The 15,300-nt window shown below is 38.0% G+C and overlaps 1 protein-coding gene across 1 annotated transcript; it reads left to right on the forward strand.

Annotated features, from left to right (window-relative positions):
* Window positions 1-540: 540 nt before the first annotated feature.
* On the forward strand, window positions 541-1,494 carry LOC101725121 (olfactory receptor 52M1-like). Its single transcript, XM_004863449.2, has one exon. It carries the CDS (start codon window positions 541-543, stop codon window positions 1,492-1,494), a length of 954 nt encoding a protein of 317 aa, XP_004863506.2.
* Window positions 1,495-15,300: the final 13,806 nt, after the last annotated feature.

A 15,300-nucleotide genomic window follows, 5' to 3' on the forward strand; every position in this document is an offset into this window, starting at 1 on the left:
AGTAATGCCCAGATTCTTGCCAGAACTAAAGCAATGCTTTTTTTAAACACAAGTTCAATTTTTCATTAATATAAAAATTGTAAGCAGCTGATCGGTGTATATTCTTGGTGTATTCTTGATATTAAGGTTCAATTGGTCAGTAATAAGAAAAGTGTATGCAGGCAGTAGGATAAACCCACTATACATATTTACATCTGTGTTGTCCATTACCTTTAGGGAAAAGTTCACCAAAGTAAAATTAATAGGTCAAAGGAAAGCATAATTTTGAGGATTTCTACAGTATAAGAGGGCAATTTAGCAGTAGAAACCATGAACATGCCTCCTTCTACATTTAACAAGAGGTATCATCATGGATAATTATAGTAAAATACATAACAACTTTTCAAGTTGGTATTCAGAATTCTTCTTTATCCTAGGTAACACCAGCTGCCAAAATGCAAATAAGGATCTAGTCTACCAATGTCACAGTTGTTATCTCTCAGAAGAGTGGAAATCTAAAATGAAGAGCTCTTGTCTCCTGGATACCCCATACTCCTAAGCATGTTCATCTCCAATAATGCCTGCTCTGTGCCCAGCTCTTTCTGGCTCACAGGTATCCCAGGGCTAGAGTCCCTGCACCTCTGGCTCTCCATCCCCTTTGGCTCCATGTACCTGGTGGCTCTGGTGGGGAATGTCACCATCCTGGCAGTGGTAAAGATGGAGCGCAGCCTGCACCAGCCCATGTACTTCTTTCTATGCATGCTGGCTGTCACTGACTTGGTCCTATCCACTTCTACTATGCCCAAACTGCTGGCCATCTTCTGGTTTGGTCCCTGCAACATTAGTCTGGATGCATGCTTGGCCCAGATGTTCTTCATCCACTGCTTTGCTACTGTTGAGTCAGGCATCTTCCTTGCCATGGCATTTGACCGCTATGTGGCCATCTGTGACCCATTACACCATACCTCCATGCTCACCCATGCAGTGGTGGGTCGTTTAGGGCTGGCTGCCCTTCTCAGGGGTGTAGTCTACATAGGACCTCTGCCCCTGCTGATTCACCTGAGGCTTCCCCTTTACCGGGCCCAAGTCATTCCCCATTCCTACTGTGAGCACATGGCTGTGGTCACCTTGGCATGTGGTGATACAAGGGTCAATAACTTATATGGAATGGGAATTGGCTTCCTGGTTTTAATCCTAGATTCACTAACCATCACTGCTACGTATGTGATGATTTTCAGGGCTGTATTGGGTTTGGCTACACATGATGCCAGGTTTAAAACCTTAGGTACTTGTGGTTCTCACATCTGTGCCATCCTTGTCTTCTATATCCCTATTGCTGTTTCATCTCTCACCCATCGCTTTGGTCACCATGTGCCTTCTCACATCCATATTCTTTTGGCCAATTTTTACCTCCTCATCCCACCCATCCTTAACCCAGTTGTCTATGCTGTCCGTACCAAGCAGATCCAAGAGAGACTTCTCCATATTCTTAAAGCAGGGACACAACCCAGGTGACAGTCCTACATCTATGGGACATATAAATACTTAGTGATGATAGGAAGAAGCCCTGGGGAAAATTTCTGGGTCATACCTGAACTGTGGGGATAAGGGGCTAAGGGCTATCCTAAAAGTCATGTAGCATAGACTTAATATCAGAAAGTGAAGAAGAAGAGAGGGGATAAGTTCTTGCCCTATAATTCTCTTTTCTTGCCTATTTAACCTCTTAAAATTAAGAACAAGACAACAAGAAAGTAAGATCACTTTTATCCTTTTTGACATAACAGTTCTAGTTTTTCTCTGAAGAGTGTTATAAAGCACAATTTCTAGAAGGTCTAGAATTCTACTGCAACACCTTCTTAAGGATGGTTTACAAATTCTACTCATTGAAATTTTCTGGACTTTCACAGTGTTGGAGAACTTTTCTCATTCTTTTGGCTTGCTCACAAAAGAGCATTTGTTAAGAATAGAACAACACGAACATCAAAATCTTAATATAACAGGGATATGGAATGAAACTTTAGTGCCTATAGAGGTTAAAATCCTCAGACATGGTCATTTTTCCAGTAAATACCACATTTCCTAATAATATGGTTAACTGGGAGCAAGGAGAAAGAAACAAAGGACATTGGAAGATTCCATCTTAGAAGCTCTAAAATGACATATATCACTAACAGAAGCTATACTAAATAATGAAATGACAGAAGGAAAAAGACAACAGTATAATTGACATGGACACAGGTGAGTCAAAGGGGATGAGAATAAATAATGGTCCTGTGGTGATCACAAGCCTTGAAATCATTCGATATTTTTGGAGAAATTTTGTTGCTACTCTTTATTATGATATTTGGACCTTCTTATCATATTGTTTGTTGATCATTAAGATTCCATAATGAAAAGACTATTTCAGATCAGAAACCTGTAGAAATTTTGCCATAATGTACAAAAAGTAGAATGAACAAATCAGTCCCAAATTGAGTGCTCTAGAATAATGGTTATTCCCATTCTGTTCTGAAATATTTCAGATTGTCATTTAATTTATTCAACCTACAAACCATAACAATAACTTAAAAGTCTCAAGTGGCTAATTTTGGATTAAAAATTAAATCACTGTAGTACTTTGGAGCACATAATCTAAGGAAGCCAGAAGTAACATACAAGCCTTATATCATCAAAAAAGGGGGAGGGACTTGGAATAATGTAAGTTCTTTTCTAGAGTTTAGCTTAAACTTCTAACTAGTCCAAATTTCCATTTCTTCGGTCTATGCATAAGACTAGGATTGTTTGGATCATGTTTGATTATTTCTCCATCATTTGAGGATAAGAGGTGATCTCCCTGTCTTATTAAGATCTCAAGTCCAGTGCCAAAGTTGAGGGTAAATATTGGGAAAGGGAGGGTTTCTATGACCACAGTTTTAGTGCCAAATGTAAGCTACTGACTTCTATTTGGAGTTGAAGAAAATATACTACAGAGCCTCCAAGCTAGACATTTATTTTAGTGTGATCTGATCATAAGCCAGGGCACAGGAAAAGATGAAGGGAAATAATCAAGAATTTTTGACACAGCTCTTTGTCATAATGCTTAATGTCCATTTATACCATGTAAAGGAGAGAATACATACAAAGATTTGGGGCTTTTAAAATATGGCCTTAATTAAACCCAGTATGATTATTAAGAATTCTTGGCAGATTAACATCATAAAACCCATAGCAAGATACCTTGGTGATCCACTGAGTTTCCCATAAACCAAAACTAAAGACCAGTGTCCAGTGTCTTCATCTTCATGGGGTTAAAGGGAGAAAATACTCCCCTTCGGTAAGCTTCTACTCCATCCAGGGGCTCAAGACAACATCCAGTCCTGTCAGATTCAGGGTGTAAGCTTAGGTCCATTACAGTGTTTAGTCCTATTACCTATAGTTGTTGCTGGATTTTTAATGGTGAGTGGTTTATCTCAGAACACGATGGCAGGGAATAGGCACTGGGGAGGCAACAAATAAGTTCAGTATTGAATATCTTATTCCAAAACATTTTGTTTCCCCTTCATACAAATATTTCTGTTCCTTTTCTAAACCAACACTCTGGGTGAGAATAAAAGACACTGTCATCAACCTGACTGGGAGACAGTTAAGGGAGGAAGCATCCTTGTAGTTACTTGTGAAGGACCATGTACCACATATGTTTCAGGATCTGTGCTCTGGAAGCAGGGTGTGGTACTACATCCCTATAATTCCAGCTCCCAGGAGCTCAGGAGGCAGAAGCATGAGGATTGCTATGAGATCAATGCTAGCCTGGGCTACATGGTGATTTCAAGGTCAGCCTGAACTACATAACAAGATCTTGTCTCAATAAATAAATAAACTGGGCCTGGAGTTTAGCTCAGTGGTTCCTCTGCCTGCCTCACAAGCGCAAGGTCCCAAGTTCGATCCCTGGTACCCAAAAATAAATAAACAAACAAACAAAGTACCTGTGCTCTGGAATCACAAAGGACAGAGATGGACCTGCAAGAGTATCTTTCAGACTTTGGATATGTTTTGATCTAAACCTAAGTTTCCCTTTCTTGAAAATGATATTCATTATGAGGTTGTTGTAAGGATGCAATGAACTACATCTGAAATTCTTATATAGTGTCCTAAATAAAGAAAAAAACAGCTTGAAACATACCAGTCTGTATTATACACTGGAAGGCTTCTAGGGCAGAAAGGATAATAAGGCCAGAACAGAAACTAGAACAAGTTCATGGAAAACCACAGAGAATGTCCTAATCAAGACTCACGAGTGTATAGGCTACAGCTCCAGAAAGATCCCACTGTTTGTTTTTCTGCAGAAGCCTAACCCTAACCCTAACTCCAACCCTAACCCTAACCCTAACACAACCAACCTACTTCCACTGCCACTGGTTGCCCACCACACTGATGTGCATCTGAGGACTTTCAACTGCAATGACACTCACACAATTAGAGTTGTGTAATGGTAAAAGACTAAATACTTCTAAGCATTTCCTTGTGTTACAAGTAAACTTATATTCACACATCTGATTACACAAACATGTAATTTACTTCAATTTTTGACTGCATAAACCAGAATGAGGCATAGAGAAAAGTAAAGTCAAGTTATACATAATAGCCACTTCCAAGAAAATCCAATCAAATTTAATGACCTTACACTGAATTGTAACTATTCAAGTTTCCCTTAGTAGTGCAGGATGGAGTGGGCTTTTACAGTAAGAGGGCCAAGAATCTCAAAACAAAGATGATCTCATCTGCTTTAAAAATGTCAGCATTTCTGAGGACTCACTGAACTACAGTGTAATGCTCAAGAATTCTATCTCACTTAAAAGAAAACAGGAGTTGGGTAGGAAGGATTAGTATAGTGAAAATGGCCATACTTCCAAAACTGCTATATAGATTTAATGCAATTCCAATTGAGATCCCAGCAGCATACTTCATAGATCTCGAGAAAACAATCCAAAAATTCATTTGGAACAAGAAGAGATGCAGAATAGCAACAGCAATTCTAGGTAACAGAGACATGGCAGGGGGTATCACAGTCCCCAACCTGCAACTATACTACAAAGGTACTGTGATAAAAACAACATGGTACTGGCAAAGAAAAAGACTTGAGGACCAGTGGAACAGATTAGAAGATGCACAAACAATGCCAGACATACTCAGTCATCTCATCTTAGAAAAAGGAGCCAAACACCCTCCCTGGAGGAAAGATAGCCTCTTTAATAAATGGTGCTGGAAAAATTGGGCTTCAACTTGTCAAACATTAAAACTAGACCTATATCTCTCACCATGCACTAAACTAAAATCAAAATGAATTAAAGATCTAAATATTAAAATAGAAACTCTGAACCAGTTGGAACAGAGATTAGTTAGAACCCTTGAAGACATCAGTGTAGGAAAAGATTTTATGAACAAAACTTTAGTTGCCCATGAATTAGCACAAACAACCAACAAGTGGGATCTCTTCTTATTAAAAGGCTTCTGCACAGCAAGAGAAACCACCAGCAGTGTGAAGACAACCCACAATGTGGGAAAAAATCTTCACCTGCTCTTCCTCAGACAAAGGTCTACTATCTCGAATCTATAAAGAACTTAAAAAGATCAGACCTCCCAAATTTAAAGACCCAATCCAAAAATGAGCATCTGAAATGAACAGACATTTCTCAGACAAAGAAGTAGAAATAGCAAATAAATACATGAAAAAATGTTCAACATCACTGGCCATTCAAGAGATGTAAATGAAAACAACACTGAGATTCCACTTCACTCCAGAAAGAATGGCTGCTATCATGAAATCAAGCAATAAGAAAATGCTGGTGGGGCTGTGGGGAAAGAGGAACCCTGCTCCACTGCTGGTGGGAGTGTAGACTGGTGCAACCACTGTGGAAATCAGTATGGAGATACCTCAAAGAACTAGGACTGGAAGTCCCATTTGACTCAGCTATTCCACTGCTGGGGATCTTCCCCAAAGAATTGAAAGAATCATACCACAGTGATATATGTGCACCCATGTTCATAGCAGTGCAGTTTGTAATAGCTAAAACTTGGAAACAGCCCAAATGCCCATCAACTGGAGACTGGATAAAGAAAATGTGGATTTTTATAAAATGGAGTACTGCTCAGCCACAAAAAATGAGAAATTAGAGACATTTATAGCTAAGTGGATGCACATTGAGGCAATACTCTTAAGTGAAATAAATAAGACACACATGTGTAAATACTGAATAGTTTCTCTGGTGTGAGAAACTGCAAGTGTAAATAAGAACTAAATGTATAATAGGTAATGTGAAATAGGAAGAAAAGGGGCAAAGGGGAAGGAAGTGGCAGGGCTAGAGGAGAGGATAGAAGGGAATGGGATTAATATGAGAAAATGGAAAAAATAGGAACAAAATCCCTGTAAATAGGGAGGAATGGAGGGGTTGAAAGGAGGGCTGGGCAAGGGTGAAAAATAAGAACCAAGAGAGACTATGTAAAGGTGCAAACTTCCAATGATGAATGTCATTATATTGTATACCTAAAATGTACCAATGATTAGAATGAATAATCGATAATGTAAAATAGGAAGAAAAGGTCCAAAGGGATAGGGGTAGTAGGAGGAGCAGGGGAAAGGAAAGAAGGGAAAGGAAAAATGCTGAGAAATGGAAAAAATGGAAATAAAGTCTTTGTAAATAGGGAAGGGTGGAGGGCGTGAAGGGAGGGCTAGGAATGGGAAAAAATGAGAACCAAGATGCATTATGTAAAGGTACAATTCCCAATGAGAAATGTAATTGTGTTGTATACCCACAATGTACCAATAAAAGAATTTAATACAAAAAAAAAAAAGAAAACAGGAGACAATTTCTAAAGTAGATGTTTGTTCAAATAAAGTCTATTTTTACTTATAATTCCAAACTCACTACTTCTAAAACTTGGTTCAACCTTGAACCTGTATCTTATGTTGAGTTATATTTGGAAAATTTTATTACCACTAGAAAATACTTCAGCCCAGTTACATGATTTCTGGCATCTCAAGAATGGTATGGGAAATAACACAGTGTAGAGAAATGTTTACTGTGGGCCAGAAGAGCTACAACTGAAAGAAAAGAAAAGTTTATATATAGGACTGGGGTTGTTGCAATACAAGGTTCTGCATGTGAAGCAGAGATTCACAGTGCACAATTACCAAATTGACTGAGTCTGGTGAGAAGAGAACACCTACACAAAAAGCAGATTTAGTAGAGGTAGACAAAAAGGGACAACAGAAGCCTAAACTTCCTAACCTACCACCCAATTCCCAGTTCTTGCCAAAGCTTGGTGAAACTGTCTGGGACAGAAGGAGTCTCATCAGTGTGTGACACACTTGTGCCACAGCTGAGGGACCCCAAAAAGCAGCCCACCCTGGACTTCAGTTCTGATTTTGGGGGAATTTTTTTAAGGGGGTGGGTACCAGGGACCTTGCACTTGCAAGGTAGATGGTAGTACCATTGAGCTAAATCCCCAGCCTAACCCTGGACTTTATACCTTGGAGCAATATGACACACTGGGATAAAACACTGAAGAACATTCTTTTCACAAGAGGACTGAAACAGAGGCCAGGCTGTTCTGGTAAATCATTTCCTTCCAAGATACTGCATTCTTAGCGCACTCTGCAGTTTTTTGAGAACTACAAGTAAACAAGAGGGGAGAAATAAGTCAATCCAAGGACACCTGAAAAATTATTCTGCACTGGAAAGAGGGCCCTATGTATTAGGGAACTTCCCCTACCTGAGATTACAAGGGTAGAACTACAGGCAAGTGGTGACATGCCACTTAAAAAGTGTAGGATTAGTGTCAATTGCAGCTGTCATTTATTGCATATCTCAATTTTTGAAAGCTACTAAACTGGTTACTTTCTTATTATAATAAAAGATCTACATATCTTTTTGGTTCTTATATCTATATATCTCCTTCCTTGTATGTAATATTCCTGGTAATTACCAGAACTTACAGCATAAAAGGTTGGCTAGAGTCTGGACAGTGAAAGAAACAAGACATCATTCATTAATATCCTAGCGTCTATACATAGTCCTCAGCAAAACCATGAATCAGTCACCAAAAAAATTAAGCATTAGCTAAGTACATCATAGAACAGGAAATTAGGGCAGAGTTGAGCTGTTAAAAAATTGGGTTTTGAGAGAGAAGATGATGGAAGAAAGCTGCAACACCTAAGTATCTTTTGTGCTAGTCTCTCCCATTTGGCCTTCTACCATATTATCTTGTTGCTCTGATCCTATCATCCTTAAGCACAAGGATGACATCAGTAAATATATTTAAGACCTCTTAAGTTAAGGCCTAATAGTCAGATGATTCCATTATTATCTAAGTTCAGATGGATAAGGCAGTTGCACATCATCTGTGGAGTTTATAACTTAATACAAATAGGATGCTACTGTAAGGATGCTTCAGGAGGGAAAAAACAGGCTCAGATCCACAGATAGCTATTTGTTCCACCAACGGCCCAAACCAGATGCTGACAATGGGCTTGACAATCATTAAGAATCAAATATTTTGGTACTGATTTGTCTGTAAGCTGACACCTTTCCTTGCATATTAGTTCCTTAATGCTTCATGAGGGGTTTGGACAGTTGAAAACACCCAAGTGGACATGAAAAAATTTAATTTACATTTCTTCTAAATAGAATCATCTAAATCCTGCCCATTCTGAAAGTTTCAGATCAAACATAGAGACTGAATATGTGCTGCAGAGTCAAGATAACCCAAAGTTTGTTAATGACCTCCTTAAAGCATAAAGATGTATATTTTTAAAATTAAATGTGTATCTAGGATTTTAAGCAAGAATATCTAGATTATATACAATATTGAAATTTTAAAATAAAACAGAATGTCAAGATGGCAAAGAAGGGCATACTGGGCTTTATTCCTCCACAAAGGCAGTTATCTACAAAGCAAATACCACTAAGAAGCTTGACCTTTTAAGAATCTCTAGAGATGAGAACCAAGATACATCATGTACAGGTACAAGCACCCGGTGATAAATGTAAACATATTGTATACCTACAATGTACCAATAAAAGAATTTAAGCAAAAAAAAAAAAGAATTTCTAGAGATCTGCCCAAGCACAGAGGAGGTGAACCTTCTGGGCTGCCATAACGCTGCCTCCAGTGCCTAGGAGGTAAGCCCAAAGGGTGCCAGCAGCACACATCCCTCCCCAACCCCCTGTTGAAATGAGAAGACATGTAAACAAGTCTCAGAACCAAACTTCTAGATCACCTAAAGCAACCCCAAATGGAAATGAGATGGAACAATCTGATACTGAACTGGCAACAAAAGAGGATCTAGAAAAAATGAAATCAGAAATAATTTCTCAGATAGCAGCACAGATTGTGCCCCTAGTGCAAGACATGATTAATAAATCTAGAGAGGACACAGATTTTTTTAAATAGAGGAACTGAGGAACATGATGGAATCCCAACATAGAAAACAAATGGAATCCATAACAGATGCAAATGGATTTCCAGGAGATTAAAAACTCCATTGAAAGTTTACTCAGCAGAATGACCCAATGGGAGGACAGAATCTCAGATATAGAAGATAAGATTGCAATTAAGTGACCAGGAAAAGAAAAATTGCTTTAAAATAGTAAGGGACCATAAGCAATCAATGCAGCAGATGCTATATGATGCAAAGAAGAATAACATAAGACTCATTGGAGTCAATGAAGAAACAGGAGAGAGTGCAGAAGACAATAAAAAAAAAAAAAACTGTTCACAGAAGAGATGGTAGAAAACTTCCCAAGCAAGAAAAAAGAACTTGACATACAGATAAATGAGGCATATAGGAATCCAACTAGCCTTGATCAAAAAAAATCTACACATAGGCATATAATTGTTAAGATTCCAGAAACCCAACAGAGGAACTAAATTCTACAAGCAGTTAGAGAAAAGAAACAAATCACATACAAAGGAAAGCCCACAGAATCACAGCACACTTCTCAATGCAAACCCTCAAAGCAAGAAGAGCTTGGAGTGATCTATTTCAAGCCCTAAAGGAAAACAGCCTTCAATCTAGATTGATGTACCCTGAAAAACTATCTTTCAAAATTGATGGAGAAATAAGATACTTTCATGGCAAAGAGCACCTTAGGAACTTCATGAATACCAAACCAGCACTCCAAACAATATTAGACAATATCCTAGGAAAAAACAATGAGGATCACAACCCCAGGAAACCCAGAAAAATGAATCTATCGGGCACGACAAGAAATTAAATGCAAAAGGGGAGCATTAAACAAAAAGAAAAAAATCATGACAATGATAAGTCGATACATATCAGTTATCACCATCAATGTTAATGGTCTCAATTCAATCAAAACAAATAGACTGGCTGAATGGGTCAAGAAGCATACAAGAAACACACTTAATTCAACAAGAAACTCAGAGACTGAAAGTTAAAGGGTAGAACACAATACTCCATGCAACAGGAACCTAAAAAACAGCAGGAGTAGCTATCCTCTTTGCAGATCAAGTGGATTTCAAACCAACACTGATCAAGAGAGACAAAGAAGGACAGTACATCCTTGCAAATGTAGCAATCCAAAAGGAAGAGATGACAATCATAAACATATATGCACCAAACAGTAGTGCACCCAACTATATAAAACAAATACTAATGGACATGAAAAATCAAATAAGTACTAATACAATAGTAGTGGGGGACCTCAATACCCCACTGTCAAAAATCAATAGATCAACTAGACAAAAAATAAACAAAATACTAGAGCTCAAACAAACTCTTGAATAAATGAACTTAACAGATGTTTACATAGTGTTCCACCCCACAAAATCAGAATACACATTCTTTTCAGCTGCACATGGGTCATAATCTAAACCTAACCACATACTCGCTCATAAAACATGTTTAAGTAAGTCCAAAGGAATTGAAGTTATCCCCTGTATACTATCAGACCATAGTGTGATGAAATTGGAGATCAATAGTAAAAGAAACCGCAAGAATTTCATAAACACATGGAAAGTGAACAACACATTTCTGAATAACCAATGGGTCACAGAGGAAATTAAAGAAGAAATCAGACAGTTCCTGCAATTAAAGGACAATGCCAGTACATCATATCGGAATCTATGGAACACAATGAAAGCAGTTTTACGAGGGAAATTCATAGCAGTGAATACTCATATTAGAAAAACAGAGCAAGCCCAATTAAACAACCTGATGCTGAACCTCAAGCTTCTAGAAAAAGAAGAGCAGGACAAACCCAAAGCTCATACAAGGGAGGAAATTATAAAGATCAGAGCAAAAATCAATGCAATGGACACTAAAAGAACAATACAAAAAAAAATCAATGAAGCCAAGAGTTGGTTCTTCAAAAGAATAAACAAAATTGACAAACCCTTAGCCAACCTTATCAGAAAAGGAAAGAAAAGGCCCAAATCCATGCAATTAGGAAAGAAAAGGATGAAATTACAATGTACCCAGCAGAAATCCAGAGAATCATCAATACCTACTTCCAGAATCTATACACCAATAAGACAGAAAATACAGAAGAAATGGGCAGATTCCTAGATACATGTGAATTACCAAAGTTGAACGCAGATGACCAAAAAATTCTGAAGGACCCAATATCAATCAATGAAATTGAAAATGTAATTAAAAACTTACCAACTAAGAAAAGCCCGGGTCCTGATGGCCTCATTGCTGAATTCTACAAGACATTTAGAGTGGAACTACTGCCACTACTGTTGAAACTCTTCAATGAGATTGAAAGGGAAGCAATACTCCCAAGTTCATTCCTGGAAGCAAGCACCACCTTGATCCCCAAAACAGAGAAAGACCCAACCGAAAAAGAGAGCTAGAGGCCAATCTCACTAAGGAACATAGATGCAAAAATCCTTAATAAGATACTGGCAAATAAAATGCAGAAGATCATCAAGAAGATCATACACCCTGACCAAATGGGATTCATCCCAGGGATGCAGGAATGGTTCAACATACACAAATCAATCAATGTAATACACTATATCAATAGAGCCAAGCACAAAAACCATATGATCATCTCAATAGATGCAGAAAAAGCATTTGACAAAAATCTAACATGCATTTATGATAAAAACCCTAGAAAAAAATGGAATAGATGGTCTCTACCTCAATCTGACAAAAGCCATCTATGAAAAACCAACAGCCAGTGTCATACTAAATGGTCAAAAACTGAAATCCTTCACACTAAAATCAGGAACAAGATAAGGATGTCCACTATCATCACTCCTGTTCAATATAGTCTTTTTTTAACTTTAAGAAGTTATTCATGTTTATTATTTGATTTACAGCTGACAAAGCAAAGGGAGGGGCACAAAAGCTGTTTGACGTTCAGGTCCCATACTTTACACACTGGCAGATCCCGACAGAGGGCGTGCGGACGCCTCTGGGGGCTGCATGGCTGAGCCTAGGGCATGGAACATGGAGCACCGCCCCACACAACCATAGGCAGGGAACACTGAGGGCCGTGGCTCCAGAAGTCAGAAGGGGATGTGAGGCCCACCCAGTATTAATCATGTTCTAGAATAATCAGAAAAAAATTGAGATTTGCATACTGTATAAAGTACGTCTTTTATAGACATTTTATAGATATTTATGTTCTCGTTGTAAGCTGCCTCTAACTTACTTCCTCCCTTGCCAAACCCTGATTGTTTATGTCAAATCAAGGGCAACAGCTAAAATTTGAAAAAGAAATGACTTTAACAATAATCATTAACTTCTCCCCAAAGATCTGAGGCTAAGGCTATTCACATAGATTTGGGGTCTTCATAATTGAGGAGAACTTTACATTCTGAGCTCACAAAGGTTACCTCTCCTACTAGATGATAGGATATTCAGAAATACCTGAGGTATAATCATTTAAAACTGCCAAAGAAGGAATTAAAAAAAGAAAGATTGGGATTTCCCATATTGGCAAGAAAGTACGTAACAACTGATTCTACAGAAGACCTAAAACCTGACACAGGTAAGCTGAGGAGCCAGTTCTTACCCCACTTTGCAGACAATTCTGATATAACAGATTCTCAGGCTGTACCAAGATGATTTCAGCTAGACTGAAAAAGGAGCAAAACCCAGTTTCAAGACAGGATTCATTTCTACAGAATAGCATGCACCAGTCTACCATTCCTGGTTCCGACAAAACATCTGTATCAATCTAATTTCAAAACCTAAGTCTGGTTTTGTTTAGTCAGATGTGCTTATTTGGCTGCTAAAACACCCATTCTGCCTCCATTGATCATCTGGGCATTGATTATAAAAAAATATACAAGTTATACTTATCATAGAACACTACAAAATCTAGCTTAATTTCTAGTGATTTACACAATGTATAAATCTGATAATTTAACACTATACCTCTCCCTGGCCCCACATTTTCCTACTTCTGATGTTCTTGGAAGTTGTGAATGTCCACACAATAGGAATATGTCTTTCTTAGAAAACAAATGAATATCTTTAAGAGCTGACTAAAGGAAGCACCCAGAGTTACTTTATATAATAGAAATTCAAATGCTATTTTTTAAAAAGTCAATTGGGAGATGTAGAAGTTTTAAACATCAGGAACTCTCTGGTTTTAGTGTCTGACCCACTCAGGGACAGATACTGACCTGGGATACCTTCTAAATGTGTGTGCCGATTCAAGACTGGGTGAAGAAGAAAGGAAGGACATACTTGCCCATTACCTATTTTTAAGAAACCTATTTAGAAGTGTTATTAAAAGATTCTAAAGAGTAGGAAAACTCACACATTTGTACCACTGCCTGCGTGTTGGCTTTTCTACACTTCAGAGCACATGATTGTTCAATATAGTCTTGAAAACATTAGCCAAAGCAATTAGACAAGAGAAAGAAATAAAAAGAATAAAGATAGGAAATGAAAAATTCCAATGGTCATCATTTGCAAATGACATGATACGCTATATAGAAGACCCAAAGAACTCCACCAAAAGTCTTCTAGACTTAATAACCAAATTCAGTCAAGTAGCTGGTTACAAGGTCAACACACAAAAATCAATAGCTTTCCTCTACACCAATGACAGACTCACTGAGAGAGAAATAGGGCAAATAATTCCTTTCACAATAGCATCCAAAAAACTGAAATACCTAGGAATCAACCTAACAAAAGAAATCAAAGACCTTTTCTATGAAAACAGTAGCACTCTGAAAAGAGAGATTGAAGATGATATGAGAAAATGGAAAGACATTCCTTGCTCCTGGGTAGGAAGAATCAACATAGTGAAAATGGCCATACTTCTAAAGTTGCTATATAGATTCAATGCAATCCTAATTGAAATTCCAGCAACATACTTCATGGACCTTGAGAAAACAATCCAAAAATTCATTTGGAACAAGAAGAGACCCAGAATATCCAAAGCAATTCTAGGGAACAGAGACATGGCAGGGGGTATCACAACCCCCAACTTGAAACTATCCTACAAAGCTACTGTGATTAAAAAAAACAAAAAAAAACATGGTACTGGCAAAGAAACAGACCTAAGGATCAGTGGAACAGATTAGAAGATGCAGAAACAACACCAGACACATTCTGCCACCTCACCTCAGCTTTGACAAAGGAGCCAAACACCCTCACTGGAGGAAAGATAGCCTCTTTAATAAATGGTGCTGGAAAAATTGGGCTTCAACTTGCCAAACATTAAAACTAGACCTGTATCTCTCATCATGCACTAAACTAAAATCAAAATGGATTAAAGATCTAAATATTAAAATAGAAACACTGAATCGGCTAGAAGAGAGATTAGTAGAATTCTTGAAGATATTGGTATAGAAAAAGATTTTATGAACAAAATCTCAGTTGCCCATGAACTAGCACAAACAATCAACAAATGGGATATCTTCTTATTAAAAGGCTTCTGCACAGCAAGAGAAACCAGCAGCAGTGTGAAGAGACAACCCACAATGTGGGAAAAAATCTTCACCTGCTCTTCCTCAGACAAAGCTCTACTATCTCGAATCTATAAAGAACTTCAAAAGATCAGACCTCTCAAATTTAAAGACCCAATCCAAAAATGGGCATCTGAAATGAACAAGCATTTCTCAGACAAAGAAATAGAAATAGCAAATAAACACATAAAAAATGTTCAATATCACCAGTCATTAGAGAGATACAAATAAAAACAACTCTGAGATTCCACCTCACTCCAGAAAGAATGACTGCCATCATGAAATCAACCAATAACAAATACTGGCAGGGCTGTGGGGAAAGAGGAACACTGCTCCACTGCTTGTGGGAGTGCAGACTGGTGCAACCACTGTGGAAATCAGTATGGA

Source organism: Heterocephalus glaber, unplaced genomic scaffold (genome assembly GCF_053883595.1).
Source record: "Heterocephalus glaber isolate CG9 unplaced genomic scaffold, H.glaber_assembly_v1.0 deba00001428, whole genome shotgun sequence".
NCBI classification, from domain to species: Eukaryota; Metazoa; Chordata; class Mammalia; order Rodentia; family Bathyergidae; genus Heterocephalus; species Heterocephalus glaber.